The sequence below is a fragment of the Vidua chalybeata genome, chromosome 3 (genome assembly GCF_026979565.1).
Source record: "Vidua chalybeata isolate OUT-0048 chromosome 3, bVidCha1 merged haplotype, whole genome shotgun sequence".
Lineage (NCBI taxonomy): Eukaryota > Metazoa > Chordata > Aves > Passeriformes > Viduidae > Vidua > Vidua chalybeata.
Genome location: NC_071532.1, coordinates 53,290,703 through 53,308,307, shown reverse-complemented (window position 1 = coordinate 53,308,307; position 17,605 = coordinate 53,290,703). Strand labels below are relative to the sequence as shown.

Here is a 17,605-nt window from a genome sequence, read left to right as displayed (position 1 = left end):
GAAAAAAGCCAAAACACAAAATGCCATTGACGTAGCTATGTTCTTAATCACTTCTAGTGCACAAAACATCTAATCAGCAGTTTTGCAAATCTAGAATGCTTATAAATTAAATATGTGAATGTTTCACATAGTAGTAGTTTAAAATCCTTTCTTTTGAATGGTTTGTACAACATTTAGAGCATTTCTGTATTTTCAAAGGATGAAAAAATAAGCAAATTGTAAAGCACTCTAGCTCAAGGCATTGCTTCTAGCACAGGGAGCATCTAGCTTGTGATACCTATTAGTATTCAGCCCAGGTCAGAACTGATGAATAATCTGTTGTCTCAAGACTTCATGAAATAACTAAATAGTCTCATCAGGTTTTGTGAGGAAAGCCTGTGCTACAAAAGGTACTATAAAAACTCCTGTCATACTTGCAATGTTGCCAGAGATCAGGGAGGTGTCCTTCTCTGCAGAGGTGGTCTTTCCAGAACAGGTGCAGGAGATGAAAAGAGACAGAGACACGCTGTTCAAGTTCCTCTGTTCAGTTTTCATGATGACAGAGGGTTTCATTTTCCACAGGCATCAACCTGCTGGTTTTTATTGGCCCAGAGTTAAGTATCAGATAGAAAAACAGTAAATCACCAAAAAAAGGCATGCCCTGGGTGGTTATTTTTTATGGGTAGTTTATGGGGTTTAGTTTTAAGTGGTTTCACTTGCTTAAGATCTGGTAATATCTTTAATACCTTTATATTTCACACATTGCAGTTTTAGTGTTTAATTGCTGTCTTAAGCCAGTGCCAAACATTTCTCCCCTATAGACTGAAAACCTTGAAGGATCCACCACTGAGAGTTGTCCAGCACCCTGCCACAGATGGCCAGATCAGTGGTATTCACATCCCCATAGCTGTACTCTGCCCCATATCTGGTTTGTCCTCTTTGCTGGTTCCTGCCAGGCCTGTTTCCACCATCCTGGCAATGGCTGAGCAGCCCGCATGGCGGGGCATCTGCTGCTGTGGACACGGTGGCAGCACACATACACAGGCCACTTCTTGTAGCTCTGTGAGTCACTGGTAGCACCCTGCTGGTACAAATCCATCTAGAGTATGAAGGCTGTTGAAATCCAATTAACATATTTGCATAATTATGCATGTGCTGTGCTTCATGTAACAAAATTCAAATATACTTAACCACAGCGGCCAAGATTTGACAGGTATGATTGTTATTAGTTTTAGCTGCATGTTCTAAGGCCATCCTTGGACAGTTATTGTTTACATTTGATCATTAACCTATTTATTTCTTTATAACTTTTTGTCTCAACCCACTCATGTTTTTGTCAAGAAATTTAAAGTGGTGTGGGTTTGATTTTGTATGTTTGGGAGTTTTAATTCTGTCATTATTTGGCTACACAAATATGGATTGTCTCTCTTTATTGGTGTTGGCAAATAGGGCATTAATTTGCGTTCTATCATCAATTAAAAGGTTGTCTCTCATTCTCTTGTCCCTTGCAATACTAAGCAGTGATTAATGAGCAAATGGGAAAAGTCTCTCACATCTCCATCAGTGTGTTTTTGTTGTTGTTGTTGACAGGTGGTTGTTATACCTAGATAAAATAGAGCATAAATGTCATAAGGTATTTGATTTCTGTGATGGGATAGGCTGCTGCAGTTTTCACTTTTTCAGTGGACTATGTATCACTGCCGTGAGAGATATTTAAAGTGGCCTTCATGCTTCATAGTTAGTGTCAGACTTGACTAGACAGATACGTGGTGTGTCCCTCCTTAGAAGAAGGAGTCTGAGCAATTGCAAATATGGCTTGAATTAATTCTGTGCCTCAAAAGAAGAACATTTTCACTACCTCCAGATAATAATTTTTTTAAAAATTAATGAAAAGAGAGATATCCTTTCTCTTCCTTAGAGACAAAATTCATGCAGCTTCAACTGCGACTTGAAAGATTTGAACAGCCCTTTGACAGCATCGCTCTGTGGGTAGATACGGAAGTCAAATTGCAAAGTGAGTTTTTAGAAAGCAAACACAAAAGAACAATTCACTCCATCGGCAAGCTTTTCTGTTTTTTCCCCATCTTCAGATAACAGTGGACCCAAATTATTGTGATGTGTTGATTGATTACAGCCGTTAAGTTTCTTAGTAATCAGTTTCATCACTTATTCTCAGTTCACGCTTGCACCTTTGATTTCTCTTCCACAACAGGGTGATGCGGGTTGTCGTTGACTAATGAAGAACAGAATTGGTTTCGGCGTGAGACAAACGGAATGCCGACACCAATCCCAAAATGCATTAATCTTTAATAATCCACATCTGCATGTTTATAAATGATATAACCAGGAGTTGCTAATGTTAATACTCCCCCTTCCAAACAGAAGCTGACATAGTAGTTGGTGTTTGCAAACTGCATGAGAGGCACGTGGCCGCACGTGGTGTGTGTGACCTTGCGGAGGAGGGAGCTCGCCAGATGAAAGTTCTCGGTTGATTAAAAATACATGAGGAATTGCTTCGCTTCCGCACTGGTCTTTGGAGCTTATCGTTGTCGGGCAAGATGAAATATGGCATGAGAGATCTTGTCTTCTAGGGAGATCAGACCCACCAAATGGGTTTTGGAAACAGGTTTGCCTCAACGTGCTTTAATCCTTTATGCATTCAACTTGCCCTTTTCTCCCTCATCCCTGAGAATTGCTGAGACCAGGGCTGTGTAATATGCCATATAACAGAATAAGAAAAACTAGATTAGCTGAGGGCTTGTTCCTTTTGAGGGTAGTATTAGTGAGAGCACATACATTTTGCTACTAAAATGCTCTTTAATCAGAGACAGTGATCTAGTATGAAGAGCAGCAGGTAGGACTAGCTGAATAGTTCGTTGCCACATAGCACTGCTCCAATTTCCCTGCTTGCTGGACTTGAGAGAACTGGGAGGAACAGGGAGAACTCAAACTCCATTGCTGATGGTCATCCAAGTTAATGCTGCCTGATTCTGAGAAATTCTTGAACTTACCTCGATCAAGGGAAAAGAAATACGGATAAGAAACAGCAATTTCACATCACATTCACCCTTTCTTTTGTATCTTGCATTTTTTCACACTATATCATAAATGCATTTTTTCACAGATATCATAAATGAAAATTGATATGTGGTTTGGTTAAAATTCGGCAATGTTGAAGTTGGAAGTTAAGGTTTTTATAAGGTAGCAAATTTTAGAAATGTATGTTTGCTACATCTATTGTGCTTCTTAGGCTCTTGAATGCAGGTGGTACAATAAGGAGCAGCTTAGAGAAAAAAAATCTCCTCCTAGTTATACAGTCTACAGAATGAGCACTGATAATGAAAAATTCTTCCTTTTGGAACTTGGTTTAAATCCTTAAATAGAATTCTGAGGTTTTAAGTTTCATGTGTGTGGCAGGGTAGGTTTCATTCCTGGAAGGAAGAAATGAGCCAAAAATAAGAAAGAAATACTACCCTCTCCTTTGTTAGGAGCTTTTAGATATTTAGCACTTGCATCAATTGCAGTTTTATATTCTGTTTAATTTACAATTTATAAAAAATTTGAGAATGGTTTTCCTCTAGCTGAAGTATATGCTTTTTGCATTACACATAATTACTACAAACATGTAATGATGTGTCCTAAGTAATTATAGATTACTAAATCCATGCAACCCTTAACAATCTTCTACTTCAGTCCAAATGCAAGCAAAACTACCATTTTTATGGAAGGACTAAAAGGACAGAGTGAAAAACCACAGTATGCCTATTGGGTCTGGATCATTCCCTAAAGAACATAGGCATGTTTTTCAAAAATTTAAAAAAATACAATTTTCAAAATCTAAAAGCAATTCAGAGGCCCTGTAAAGGTGTGAGAAAAACTGCTGGCAAGCTGTGGCCGCAGCCACTCCCAACCCCTCTCATCCCAATTCACGCCATCACTTTGGAGGGCCGCAGCGACAGAGTGCAAAACATGTGGAGGGGTGGTTAAACGAGACTTTAGAGGGGAAAAAAAGAAATTAAATCAGTGGCTGAGCTTTGAAGAGGTCTGTCTAGTGCAGAGCAGCAAGCGAGTGGGGAAGAAAGAAGCAAGCACCTCATCTAATCTTTCTTCTGGGGACCCAGGTGGACAAATTGGCAACCCTGTTCACAGCCTCCCCCCCAACCCCCTTTGTAGCGTAAGAACTGCTAATCGGATCCATGCTGCTGCAACTGTGGTTAGTTATTAACAGAATAAAAGCAGATTTCTTCAAAAGAATGGGTTGGGGAAAACGGCTCTACAAAATTGCAAGGTTGTTAGAATCTTAAATGCACAGCAGTCGGTTTTTCCCTATTCTGAATTAGGCGATGAATACGGCCTTTCATCTGTCACTGTGCCCATTTCTTCAGAAGGCAGCCAAACATTAGGCTTCTCAAACAAAAAAAAAAAAAATGGTTTTTGAAAGAGGAAAAATATTGGGGAACAGGAAGAATAGGAAAACGAGAAGGAGAAATAAGGTTTTGTTTTTATTAATTTGGCCTGGTGAGAGAAATATGAGCTTGCCTGCTCTATTCAGTTCCTGCATGCCAGCCACTGTGAGCCACCGTTTCTGAATGTGGGGATTAGAAAAGATTTAACTGGTTGCTATCCTGGGCTGCACCATTCTGGACTGGCCTCCAGCAGAAATATCCTTGGCTGGAAACTCTCCTGAGCTTAATGGAAATAATGCATTAAATGGATGCAGAGTTAGGCAGAGGTGAAAGCAGAAAGAATTTGATTCCCCCAAATGAAATTTCTCATAACTGCAAGTGAAATTACAGGTTTGGGGTAGGTGTTACTGAGGATAGAGAAGCAGTGATTCCTAGATTTAGACTGATTTATGCCTTCGCTTATACAAGTAATTCAGTGATGCATCCTTAATTTTGAGGAGCTCTACTGCCTTCCTGGTTTGCAGCAGAATTTTGGAATTTGTTGCAAAGAAATAGTCCTCAGGTCGACAGGTGCTTGCTGTGACCTACTGGAAAGCCACTCATTATTTGGGTGAGTCGCATGCTTCTGAAGATTCCAACTGACAGCTTGCTTTGGGCTTATTTCCAAAATCTCAGGAGAAAGTGCTTCACTTTGGTCTAAACACAGAGGTGACTTCTGGATGGGGCATGGATGAAACAGACCTGCTTGGCAGTGTCTGTTGCTGCTCTCCCTTCGCCTCCAGAGCAAAAAGAGCTTTGGCCTTGGAGAGCAATATATTTTCTTTCCTGCCCCGTGCCACCAAGACTGTTGTCAGCTCAGGCAGTACTAACAATTATTTCACTTCATACTCCTGAGTATTTGTTGCACTCTTTATACCTTACTCAGAAGTTCCACAATCTGGGAATAAATCTTGGATGTCTAATTTGACAGACCCCAGTTTCAGCTACTTAATTCTTTTTTTTTTTTAAGTCCATAATATAATGAATTATTCTGTAGTAAGGGTGACATTTGGATGGTGTTCCATAAGTAATACCTTGGGACTACACGCTGAGTAATGAGGATGAAACAAAATATTGAGTAGTTACCTCATCCCATCAGTGTCAACTTTCCTTTGAATTAAATGTTATATCATGTCAAACAAGTACCTTCTACTCATGAAATTAAGATGTTTATGCTTTTGCATTTGTGCGGAGGAAAGTCAGAGCTAGGGTTCTCTAGGCCCCTTTGCTCATTGTTGCATTTTCAATGGAGATTTGAGAGCAATTTAGCACTTAAGTTACAGTGATTTCTTTGAAACTCGCCCACAACCCCATTCTTGATATGGCGAATGTGACATAGATAGGAAAAAGAAGGTGAGAGTGTAACTTTCAAGTGTTGGTAGTCTGAGAATTTTACACTTTCATGAAAAGCAAAGTGGGGATTTTTGCTTTTTGTTGATTTTACATGGATTGTGATACTCACATATGTTAGGGAATCTTGTGTCTTTGAAACATGATACACTTGTTTTAAGAGGTAATACGGAAAATCAAGGTTAGGCCTGACAACAGTCTTGATAACACTTTGTGATGCAGAGCATCCATAAATCTGGCATAAGTTGATAAGCTCCTTGTTCAGAAGCTTGTACAGAAGCTTTTTTGTTGCTGCAGTGGAACAAATCAGCTTCTTGCAGTCCTGCCTTCAGTGAGCCTCTCAGCCAGCCACCAAAAGCATGGCGGAAATTGTCTTGGTAAGCAGGCTGCAGTGGATTACCATCATTGTAAGGGGTTATTAGCTGCAGTGTGGTGCTGAGCCAGAAGGCTTGGTCTGAGTCTGTTTGACTCTGCATATCCCAGCACAGCCAGAGCTGCTGTATCTGAAAGGGTCCTCATGTCTCAGGCCTTTTAAAACATCTGCACTCCGATACTGCATAGATAGGAGGAAGGTTTTAGTATTTTGCACGTCTTAATTAGAGAGGATATGCAGACAACCCTTGCTTTTTACTTGAATGAATAAGTAATTTTAAAAATACTGTTGATACAACAGGAAGCTTGGCTACAATGCATAAATTAAGCAAGAAAATAATATTTTTTCTTAAGGGGTCATAGGCTTTATAAGATGAAAGAGGTAACACAAAACACATGACCAGTTTCCCTTTATGCTACCCATAGAAAATTTCTTTCCTTTGAGGTCATTTGCACCTCACTTCCAATTTCCTGAAAAGCTCATTTGAAACACTCCTATATAGAAGCCTACATATGTTCTTCCAATTCTGATGTAGGGATCCGAGACCCGGAATGTCTCTTCTGGTCTGTGAGCCTTTATTGTAACATTGTGTGATTATTATCCTATTATTTCATCAGATTTCATCCTAATCACTAGATTTTCAGGACCTCATTATTCCTAAAACAAAGTTGTTTCAAGTTCAATTAATGGTTTGATTATCCTCCTAAACATCATCATGCTCTTTTTCCTCCCTGATATTTAGCCTCAAATATATTCTTAGAAAGAAGTTACAAAATTCCGGCTCTAGTTTTTGTCATGCAAATAATACTCACACTTTCAGCCTCCTGTCATTTCATGCTGGTAGCTGGTTCCCATTCTAGTTTGTATTAGGCTTTCTGGGTTTGTCCCTGTGAAGGCCCACCAGTGACAAATCAGCAGTGATGTTGTTGTCTTACCTCTACTGTAAACAATCCCCCTAATTTATCCTAGTGATCAATTTGTTTCTTTGAGTGCCACATGACATGGTTAGTTACAGCTGTTTGTAGGCTATAACCATTTTAGGTCAACAGATATGGTCAGATTTTTCCTTCCTTTTTTCCTCCTATGTCTACTTGATAACCTATAGCTTTTCAGTTATAAAAGGCCTGGTTTTGATCCATGTACATAAATGTTTGCATTTTTAATACTCCAAGCCAAAAGGTGGTCCCAAGGGTTTCTTAGGTAGTATTTTGATCATCTTTTGTATTGACTAATATTACTTACTTTGTGATTAATCAATCAAGTCATTTATCCAGTCGTAGCTCTCATTTCCTAAATTAGATTGGGAATTTTCCTGAAGATGACCCACAAGATCTGTAACTTCTGCCTTTCCTTCAGCCTAGTGTTCCATTTTCAACACAGGCTGTGATCAGTCCCCCGCCCTCCAGTTCCTCATGCATCTTAAAATTCCTGTGCTTATACCCCTCCTTCCCCCCTTAACTGGTTATTTCCCAGAGGGAACCTGTTATCACCAAAGTGTTTTCTTGACTCAGCTGTTCAGGCATAGTTCTGTGAGGTGTTGTCCAGCTGGTACAGGGTGTCACAGCTGAGCATCCTCCAGTATCATTGGGAAGGAGAGCCCTTAGCATCTTTCAAAACATTGCTGATGTGGATTGTAAGGACTCCTCCTTAGCAGAAAATCAAAGGTCAGCTCTTGCTTGCTATGTTGACCCTAAGGAATTTACTTTTTACAGTTTAATTGCATGGCTGTAGCCATAATGCAGTCACTATTTAGTACTTTTCTCAGTCCATCTTTGCCAAACATAGTACAGAGTCTCTCCTGACTTCATTTGAAGTGAAGATTTTCAAAGTGAAAAAATTTAAAAGCATTTGACATAACTTAAAAAATAGAAAACCCGCTTAAAAATACAGTATTATGTGTTTTTAAATTCCCTTACCCCTTCAGATGACTTTCTTTTATTTTAAATAGCAGATACTATATTAGGTAGACTGCCAGTTTCAGTAGTTTTAACAACTATTTTTACTAGATAGTTATACAAATTTGTATAGCATTTTGCTCCTCTGTTGAATATAGGGGAAAGAACTAGCATGGCAGCTTCTATCCTTTTAACATGTGTTATTGCATTTTCTTTGGTTTTGCATAATACTAGTGAAACATCTGTAGTATTCACCTTGCATACATTTTGGCAGGTGGAGTATCTCACCAGTGTGGCAGCAATGATATACAAAAGATCCATGTTTAAGCTTTCTTCTGTTTATCACTGGGTCAAAGGAGGCAGTAGTCTGTCACTGAAAAAAAAATACTGAATTTTTGGATAGCTGTAGAAGTTATGTTAAAAACGGAAAAAGGTTGTTTTTCTTTCATAGAAGTTTTCCTTCCCTAATAAAATAAAAAAGTCTGTTCATGTGTTATTTAAAGTGTCTTCCAAGAAACACAACAGCAATACTGGCTGAAAGAGAAAAGGATTGCTATCATTTAAAGGAAAGAAATGGAAAATCTTTAAGGTCATTTCTTTTCATGACAAAGAAACTTAAAAAGCATGGCAGACAGGATCTTCAAAGGTTTTAAGTCCTGCCATCAGCTCCCAATTAATAGGAGTTAGATACCCAAATTAAGAGTTCAGTTCAAGTCTTGAAAGGTATTTGGGTGCTTAACCTCCTTTTACCTTTCACAACACTTCTAAGAATAAAATGGCAGTTTGATTGAAAACACTTGATGCAGTACCTTCATGTCCAGCACCTGGATAATCTGTAGCACCCTCTGATAATTAGCGAGGTGGATACTTCTCTTGAAAGTTTGTTACTTGTGCAGAGTTGGTCATGTTTATGAAACCGTTTATCTTTGTGAAACAAAAATTTTGCTTGACAGTTTGTTTAATAAGGAAAAAATCAGAAGTACACTGAAAAAATAGCATTCGTGCTTGCAGAGACTGATAATTCCAGTGAATCTGCAAAACTCTAGAGTCTGTATTGACGGAGGATGTGGATGAAATTGATTTCTTCGTAAAAGTTGTACAGGTACTGCTCTACACCTTGACTTTACTTGTCTGTGATTGAACATTTGCCTGTGCAGGACAAGACTCCAGCCAGATAACTGATGTTACTATCAATGTAAAAAAACTAGACACCATCTATAATATGCAAAATATGTTGCCTATCATAGATATTTTCTGAACTGTAGCTTCTCTCAAAGTTGCCAAGCATCCACCTAAAGGAGGATCCTCTAAGAGCTATGCAGTGGAGTCAGAACCACCTGTGCTTTTTTTTTTTTTTTTTTTTTTTGTAGTGCTCTCACTGATAGCAGTGCCTGGGGCATACACAGTGGAAGTGGCATTGCCCTGTGTTAACATGGAAATGCTGTTTGTTTACAGTCTTGAGTCACTGAATCCTTCCTGTCAAGCTGAAAGCTTTCATTATAATGCAGGCACTTACCATCTCCACAGCCTGCTCTTGAGTGGCATCAAAACATAAGCTGGAATTTGTCATTATTATTGTCATATGCCTCAGAGTTCATGAATGGGCCGTGGAACCCAAAGCCTTGGGCGCTGAGTGGCATGTTTGGTCTTTTGGAGGAACAATTCTGCCTCTGGTCCAGCATTTGCATCTCTGAGATAGTTGTCACAGCTGCTCCCAGTAATGTTGACTGTCATGTTTTTAGTGCAAAAGCACTTCATCTGAATAGCTAGGCAGTGGTTACACTCCACATTTTACAGATATTCTCTTTGTTCTGTATCAATCTGGCCCTTCTTCAGAGTTGGTGCTGAGAGCCCGTGGATTTGGGACGGGACGTGGATGAGACAGAGAAGACACATTTACTTTCCTGCATTTATGTCCAACCTGGGGCCCTTGGTCACTCTAAAGGGCAGCCCCTGCTGCCCTGCTGTCAGCCCGGCTCACAGTGCCAGGACCGTCCGCAGGCTTCTTGCTTCTGCCACTGCAGAGGGGCAGCTGCTGAGCAGGAGGAAATGAGTCTCAGCAGGCACAAATCTATTGCCTGTGTTTTCATTCTTTCCATTTCCTTCAAATGGAAAACAATCTGAACAGTTTCTGAGGATGAGGGGTATAAATCTGTCTGCTGCTATTTATACTGTGCTCGTCACTGCAAGTGTCTAAATGCTTAAAGTATATATTTGCTGCCTAACCTGAGGTGGTCTTCAAGCCACTTGGGCCGTCACGAGCAGGCATGCATAAGACCAAGAGCAAAGAAGAGTCCTAGGGGATGTTCAGGTCTCATTCTTCCCCTTGCTCGGGTTGGGGAGGTTCACTCTTAAGCTAAAGGCTCCTGGGGTATTGGTAGGGTGGTAAATATGGACCTCTCTGCTTGACACGGTGTTGAATGGTGACCCAGAGGAGTGACTTGCATCAGTGCAATAAACATCTGCCATATTATCCATTAACACTGAAAGGAAACATTTTGTGTTCCGATCCGCACAGACAGCACTCGGAGTGTTCTGCTTGTTTGGGTGGGTAGACACCAGTGGATGTCTTTTGAATAAGGTCATAAAAATGGATGTGTCTGTTCTGGGTAGTTATTTTCATAAATAACTTCCTCTTGTTTTTATTTGGATAGTAAGATACCCCTTTTCTGTCTGATCTCTTTCAAACATTCACTTCTACCATGCCTGCCTACGTGTTATTCTTTATTCCCATAATCTACATCGACATTCAAACAATATTAAAACCACTGATTCATTTAAATACTTTTTTAACTGTTGTTGTTAGTAATTTTTGTATTGACCGAATTTTTCATTGGTAATATTGTTGGCAGCAGTCCATGTCTGCCTGGCTGGAGGCCAGTTTAAGCTAGGCAGGATGAGCTCTATTGTTCAGCAGACTTGGATTTTGTTAAACTCCCTAACAGAAATATGTGTCAGGAGATTTGCAGCTATAAATTGGATCATGTTGGTGAGGTTGGGAACTCGCTCAGTGCGAAATTGAACATTTTGCCATGCCTGTTGCTAAATGTGTTTGTGCATGTTTCCTCCGTGGGTTTCAAAAAATAAAAGGAAAAAAAAAAATGTATGAGAAAAGCTAGACCTGTTGAGCTCTTTCTTTACGTTATATAGCTGGTTCTTTCTTTGATGTTGAGTGGTTGAAAAATGCAGCAATCCTTGGTTTTGTGCACTGAAATGCTAAAAGCAAGTGTGTTTTCCCTTTTCTCTCTGTGTGTTACAGGCAGTCAGATGCCACCGCAGCCTCCTGGCAGCCAGTCAGAATCCAGCTCCCACCCTGCCTTGAGCCAGTCACCAATGCCACAGGATCGAGGTTTGTTAGGTGTTGGGGCTTTTTCAGTTGGTGCCAAATGCAGCCTTAATTTTAAGTTGCACATTAGCAATGTGAGATTTCCTGGAATTCCTTTTCTTTTCCCAGGGAAAATAATGACAGTCTTCATTGTAAAAAGCTTGGGGGGTTTCTGTCTCAGGGGAAAGTGCAACTGGATAGCAGGTTTTACCAAACTATAATCAAAAATAAGGTTTTCTCGAAATACAGTGAATGCCCAGGGTATAAAGGCAGTTTCTGTAAATACTTGAGTCATGTCCTGGAGAATACAGCTCTTTGTTGTCTATCTTGGAATTAAGATGTAGAGAAGGAGAGCTAACTAGGAACAGTTTTGCTACTGTTCTTAAAATTGTCATCTCTAATATCTTTGCATGGACACAATAATCCTCTAGCCAGTTCTAGGATAAAATATCTTTAAATATAAAGGGAAATCAAATATTTAGGTTAAATGGTTCAATCATTTGGAAATCTTGCCATGGAAAACCTTGCAGTCAAGAGCACTGTTCTAAAAGGGTGCTCCCTACCGCGTGCTCACAAAAATAAGCAGAGCATTTTCAAATTAAATTTGCCTTTTATAAACTTTAAGCCCTTTTTCCTTTTACCTCCTTTCTCCCTAGCTCATGGAATACAGTTGTCACAGCTTTGTTGTGTGGCCATACGTGCAATCAACTGCTGTAAATCGGGCATCCTGTCCATGCAGTGGTTAACATGTGCCAGTGACAGGCTTGCAAAACAGACACATGATAACTGTGATAAACATGGAGTTATTTATGAAATGCCCCTCCTAAAATGTCTTGCTTCCAGAAATATCCCAAGTAGCACCATATGGGGATACCATAAATACTAGAAGTTTTCTCACAGTGAAACAAGTTGAACTCACAGAATGACAAATTTCTGGGATAGCATCCAGGAGGAGCTAAGAGGACTCACAAAGAAGAGCAGAGAATCTTAATTTTTGCTGTTTTTCTGGGTTGAATGTCCCCTCCTCCAGGAATGCTGATTAATGAGAACATGAAATACAGAATTCCTTGCTGGTTTGTTCTGTTTCCTTTTCAGTCCTTCTTTATACTCAGTTGTTAATGCAGGGACATATTTTCCCATTAAAAAAAATCAGAATAGCATACATGTTTGGTGAAAAAAGAATGCCCTCAGTACCCAACACAAATACAAGATGCTTTGTGGGATAGAAATGTCACGAGGCAGCAAGAATGGATCAGATGAAGGCTCTGAAAACCCAAACATCTCAGAAAGATGTGTGCATTTCCTGGCACAAATGGATCTTGGCATAAAATGTTACAGTGCCCAGTAATAATTATCTCTGCAGGGTATGTTCCTCACCTGGCTTTGGGGGACAAGTTAGGCAGGTCTGACAGAACTGGAAAAGTCAAACCTCTCTGTTCTGCTGTAGAACAAAACTGGGGTACAATGTATGATCAGGAGAGGCAGACAGGTATTCAGAAGTAAAACAGAACACAGGTGCCATAATTGGGAAGTCAAACAAGTACATAACAGTGAGAGAAGTAAAATTTAGAGATTAATTTAGTTTGTTTTTCTTCTACATAGTGAGAATTGTGGGTATGTTCTTAGAGAAAATATGTTTAGGAATGTTGCAGGTTTTGAACACTTCATATTACAAAATCTGGTGTAATAGGCATGATCCTTGTGACCCAGCTTATACAAGAAGTCCATTTGTTTCATGCAGGAGATTCAAAATTTGTAACTAGCTAGGTCCTATTGATTTTGCAGAGCATGTTCCCCAAAGCTTCTCTAAAGTCTGTGCTGTATGCGCATAAACATGTGTGCATTCCCTTTTGTGCCCTGTCATTGATTAGAGGCTCCTTTGAAATGGAAAACTTCACCTTTTAAAAAGGCTGTTACATTAGTTGATTCCTTTGCTTGCTTGAACTGGTTTCCACAGAACTTGAAGAAAGGAAGGAGGGGGAATGATGGGGACTCAAAGGGAAGGTGCTTGTCATTTACTGATAAAAACCTGAGCAGAAAATCGTTGCTGCTAAGGACACCTGATCCTTGGGCATCTGTTACAGTAATTTAAACTCTCGACTTACTGATACACTTTTTCCAAAAAAAGAGAAAAAAAATTAAAGGAAAATGAAAACAAAAACCCTAGGGGCACTCCATAGGATAAGGTAATGTTGTTTGTTTCCACACTTTGTATAGCATTTCTTTCCTTGTTTTGAGAGAGAATTGGGTGAACAAAAGAGTGCTAATCATTGCTTGAGCAGCATCCTCTGCTCTCAATACTTGAAAAAAAATGCTATTTACTAGCTAACACGAAGATTGACCAATGGGTGGAGTCTTAGCTGTAGCACTTCGGGATACTAAAGCACTACCTTGAACCATTAAGTTTACACTTACTTATTTTATTGTTAAAGTGCTTGATTATATTTTACTGTGCTTTCCATGGTTACTCAGCACCCTTGTGGGATTTTTATGTTTGCCTACCTAAGACTCTACATTCCCTGTCTCACAATGCAGCATGAAACAATGACAACATTTTTACATGTACATTCTGTGTGTGATAGTAGGGGAGTAGTAATGTACATACACAGTAATAGGAGTTTCTTGGGGGATTGGATTTTTTTTGTGCTCCTCAGGTTTCTTTTTATATAGCTTATTTAATACTTTTTGTAATAAGCATTAAAATGTTTACTTCTAAAAAATATTTTTTAAATTTTTCATGTCCTGCTCAAACTGTAGAACATTTGGACCTGCTCAGTGTAAATGTAGCCTGCTATTCTAAGCACTTCTGTTCTTGTCCCACAACCGGTAACTGGCCCCTGTTGTTCAATGCCCAATCTGTGAAATGGTTTTAGTTCTGCCAACACACAATGGCTACCTAAGAAACAAGAAATTGCATTTATTTTATGTACATAACCTATTTCTTAGCTCACGTGACTTGGAAAGCAGTGGGACTTGAAGTCAAGTCCCATACACCTTAAAGAACTGCTGGAGCCAGACAGCTGTGAAGACAGATTGGTGTCAGAAGTCTCTTGGAGAAGCAAGAGTATGTTTAACTACTGCTGAATCCTAACAATTACTTTACATGGGGCTACCGTAATGACAGTGTAGTCACAACTAATTGAGGTAGTGGTCAAAACTTGCTTCATTTCTGGGAGGGAGGAGGATGCACATCTTGCTCTCCATTTCTAACAGACCTACTCCGGACTTTCCTTTATATGATCAAAAGTAGGGGTTCCGTATTTTGTGTTTATTGAAATCAAGGCTCTTCATAAACTTTCTTTTTATCAGCCCCAGAGGTAGGGCAGCTGTCATAATCATTCAGCAAATACTTGAGGTACACAGCCACTTGAGTTCCCTATGTTCAGCTGTATCTATTTATTTGTTTGGGTTTTGGAAGATGTAGTTTGAGGATGTCCTTAGTAGCCAGAACTGCTCAACAAGTTTGAAGTTATTTCTAGGGATCAAATAGAAGCCCAGCACATCCCAGTTGACCCTCTAAATTAGTTTCCTGAAGCTGCAGCCTGAAAAAGAAACCTTTGTCCTGGCCATTAGCTTATACTCCCATTCTTACTTTTGTAAACTAACAGAGATTTCTGTCTGCTTATATGAACACTCACCTGTGCAAGCACTGTTAGGAGAATATTTGTCATAATAATGTTGAAATAGGCACTTTTACCCCTGCAGGAATGAATGGTTCCTTATGTAATTCTGAAAAAGCTTAGAAAACTTACGTGCTTTTATATAGTATTTTCATGCTTATGCAGTTGGGCATGTAGATGTCAGGTTTCAGTCTTACATTAAAATAGTGAATTGGGAGCTCCTGAAAACCATTGAATTTAATGAAAACAGTTAATGACTTCACATTATTACTCTAGCAAGCACTCTCATAATGGGGATACTTAAAGAAGCCTTATTTATTAGTGCAAATGTATATGGGTCAGAATTAATTTTTAAAAAATCTTTAATTGTTTTCCCCTTATAATTTTCACAGCGGTACGTAGTTAAATATTCATGATAATGCTGATGATATGCTAAAGGTCTGAAATAGATCTGGAGTCTCAAAATCAACACAGGTTATTTAACCCTTTTCATCTAATGCACCACTGGGGACTTGCAGAGTGAAATCCCAGAGCACTGGAATAATTAGAAGATAGTAATGAGGATTTAATTAGTCCTTGAGATATGCTGAAATAGGACCACTGAGAACTTTTCTTTTTGGACATGGATTGCAAGCAGAATTGATGCTGTTGCAGCTGCTGTGATGTGCTGGAAAATGTATTCCATTGCTGGAGGCAGTTTCATGGCAGCATTCTGTGCCTGTCAGATCTATGTGGACAGTGCCTGGAGTAATCACCTCCAAAATTGTTGAATGGAAGTTGCCGCCTTCTCGATCACCTTCTCCTAGTACCTTTTCATTTTTTTTTCTTTTTTATGTCATTCTTTCTGTTCTACCTTTATTTCGTTACGTTGTTGACATTCAGCTTTTGAGGAGTGTTGTGCAGTTGTGTGCTCTATTAAAAACATATCACAGTCAGGGACAAGGAGTAAGAAACTGCGGGCTCTTAAGAGTACAGGTGTTACACTAAGCAAAATTTGGATCTTTTTGACACTGCTGCTTGTAAGGTTTATCCTCAGATCTTGTCCTTATTTAGTATTAGATCTTCACAGAAGTGATATTTATCAGTAGCTCCAATGTAGTAAATTTAAATAGCTTTTTTGGCAGTCAAGATGTTATCCAGTAAGAGGTTGTAACAGATGGGATGTGATCAGGCATTTTGATGTTCTCTTTGTGCTTCCCTACAAACACTAAGTAGCAACTGAATTCCTGTAACTAAAATTCCCTAATTTACCCATTAGATTTCATACAGGCATTTTTCTCCCCTTTAACTGTTTTCTGGGCATGCTTATTTGTACACAGTCATTACATAAATTCCACTGTCATGCATTTTCTTCTAACAAAATATAAATGTTTTTACTTGTGTGGAAGACACAGAATACCAATCAGGTGTTTTGCACCTACAATTCCTGATCAGATTTATGGCTTAATACTGACATTTGATGGTGGAGATTCATTTCCCCGAAATCTATTTTCTTCTTAAAAAGGGAAACCAGAAGAAAGAAAATAGATCAAAGAATTCTTATTGCAACAAGATTGATACTGTAGTTTGCTTTTAGATCTTAAAAAGACTTTTTCCCTGAGAATACATTTTTTACTCTCATTTGGGGATTTGGGATCTATTCAGAGCACTGAGGAGCTAGAGAATAAAATGATTCTTGTCATTAACATTCTTCTGCTTGCCATGTTAAGGATGACACCACTTAAGGTTAAATCAGACTTGGTAATAAGTTTACTTGATGTAGACTGAAGTGTTTCAGGCTCTTAAAGAAAGATGCTTGAGACATGCATAGAGTGCAAAGCCACAGGTATGTTTGAGTGCCTCTTCTGCACACAGTGTTCTCCAAGTGGGTCAGTGCAGGGGAGCTGAGCTCTGTCTGGTATGCAGGAGCACTCTGCCAGGCTGCGTGGAAATCATGCCCAGAAAACTGGGGTTAGAGGAACTGTGCCCTCAACAAACAGAAAAAGTGCATCACGTAAGGAGGAAAAGCAGGTTTTAGTTGAAACTGTCACACTAGCTCTGTAAAGTGTCCCTTTTTTATCTCAAGGCATGTGATGAAGTAGGAACATGATGCCAAGGGGTACACGGAGCAGGTCTATATGTGAAGGCAGAGCCATGCAGTAGAGCCAAGCACTAAGCTTTATTGGTGATTCAGAAAGCCACATTACTTTCTCAACTTAGTGAGTGCTAAATTTATTGACAGTTTTTAAAAAAGATGGGGGGTTCATTCGTTTTTACCTCTGTATTTTTAATTGGATTGTAAAAGTGGAAGTGCACTGAAATGTAGTGTCAGTGTGATAAGCAGGTTTTTTAAATGTGTGCATGCTATTTTTCTTTGCTATTTTGATTAGCAATGCACAGCAAAAAAGCTTACAATATGTCTACTTTGATTAGTAATCAACATCACTGGGAAGAAAAGTTCCTTTTTTCCTCTCTGAGCTGTGGAGTGCATAGTTTTGTGTCTGTTTGTCTCTCAAGCGTTTCAGGAAAACCTGCTTTTCTTGCCCAAAAGTATTAGAAATTATGTTACTCTGCCAAAATAGGTTAATTCTTAAAGAAGTCGATCGCCATTTCAGGATGTTGGTTCCAGACTGTACTTG

General features: G+C 39.3%; 1 protein-coding gene across 3 annotated transcripts in view; it reads left to right on the top strand.

The window, feature by feature from the left end:
* The window catches only part of ARID1B (AT-rich interaction domain 1B), a 326,328-nt gene that overhangs the window by 233,469 nt on the left and 75,254 nt on the right, over positions 1–17,605 (top strand). For all 3 annotated transcript variants that reach the window (XM_053937249.1, XM_053937248.1, XM_053937250.1), the window contains exon 6: positions 11,302–11,391. In XM_053937249.1, coding sequence (XP_053793224.1) covers positions 11,302–11,391 — 90 coding nt within the window. The remainder of the gene's footprint in view (positions 1–11,301; positions 11,392–17,605) is intronic.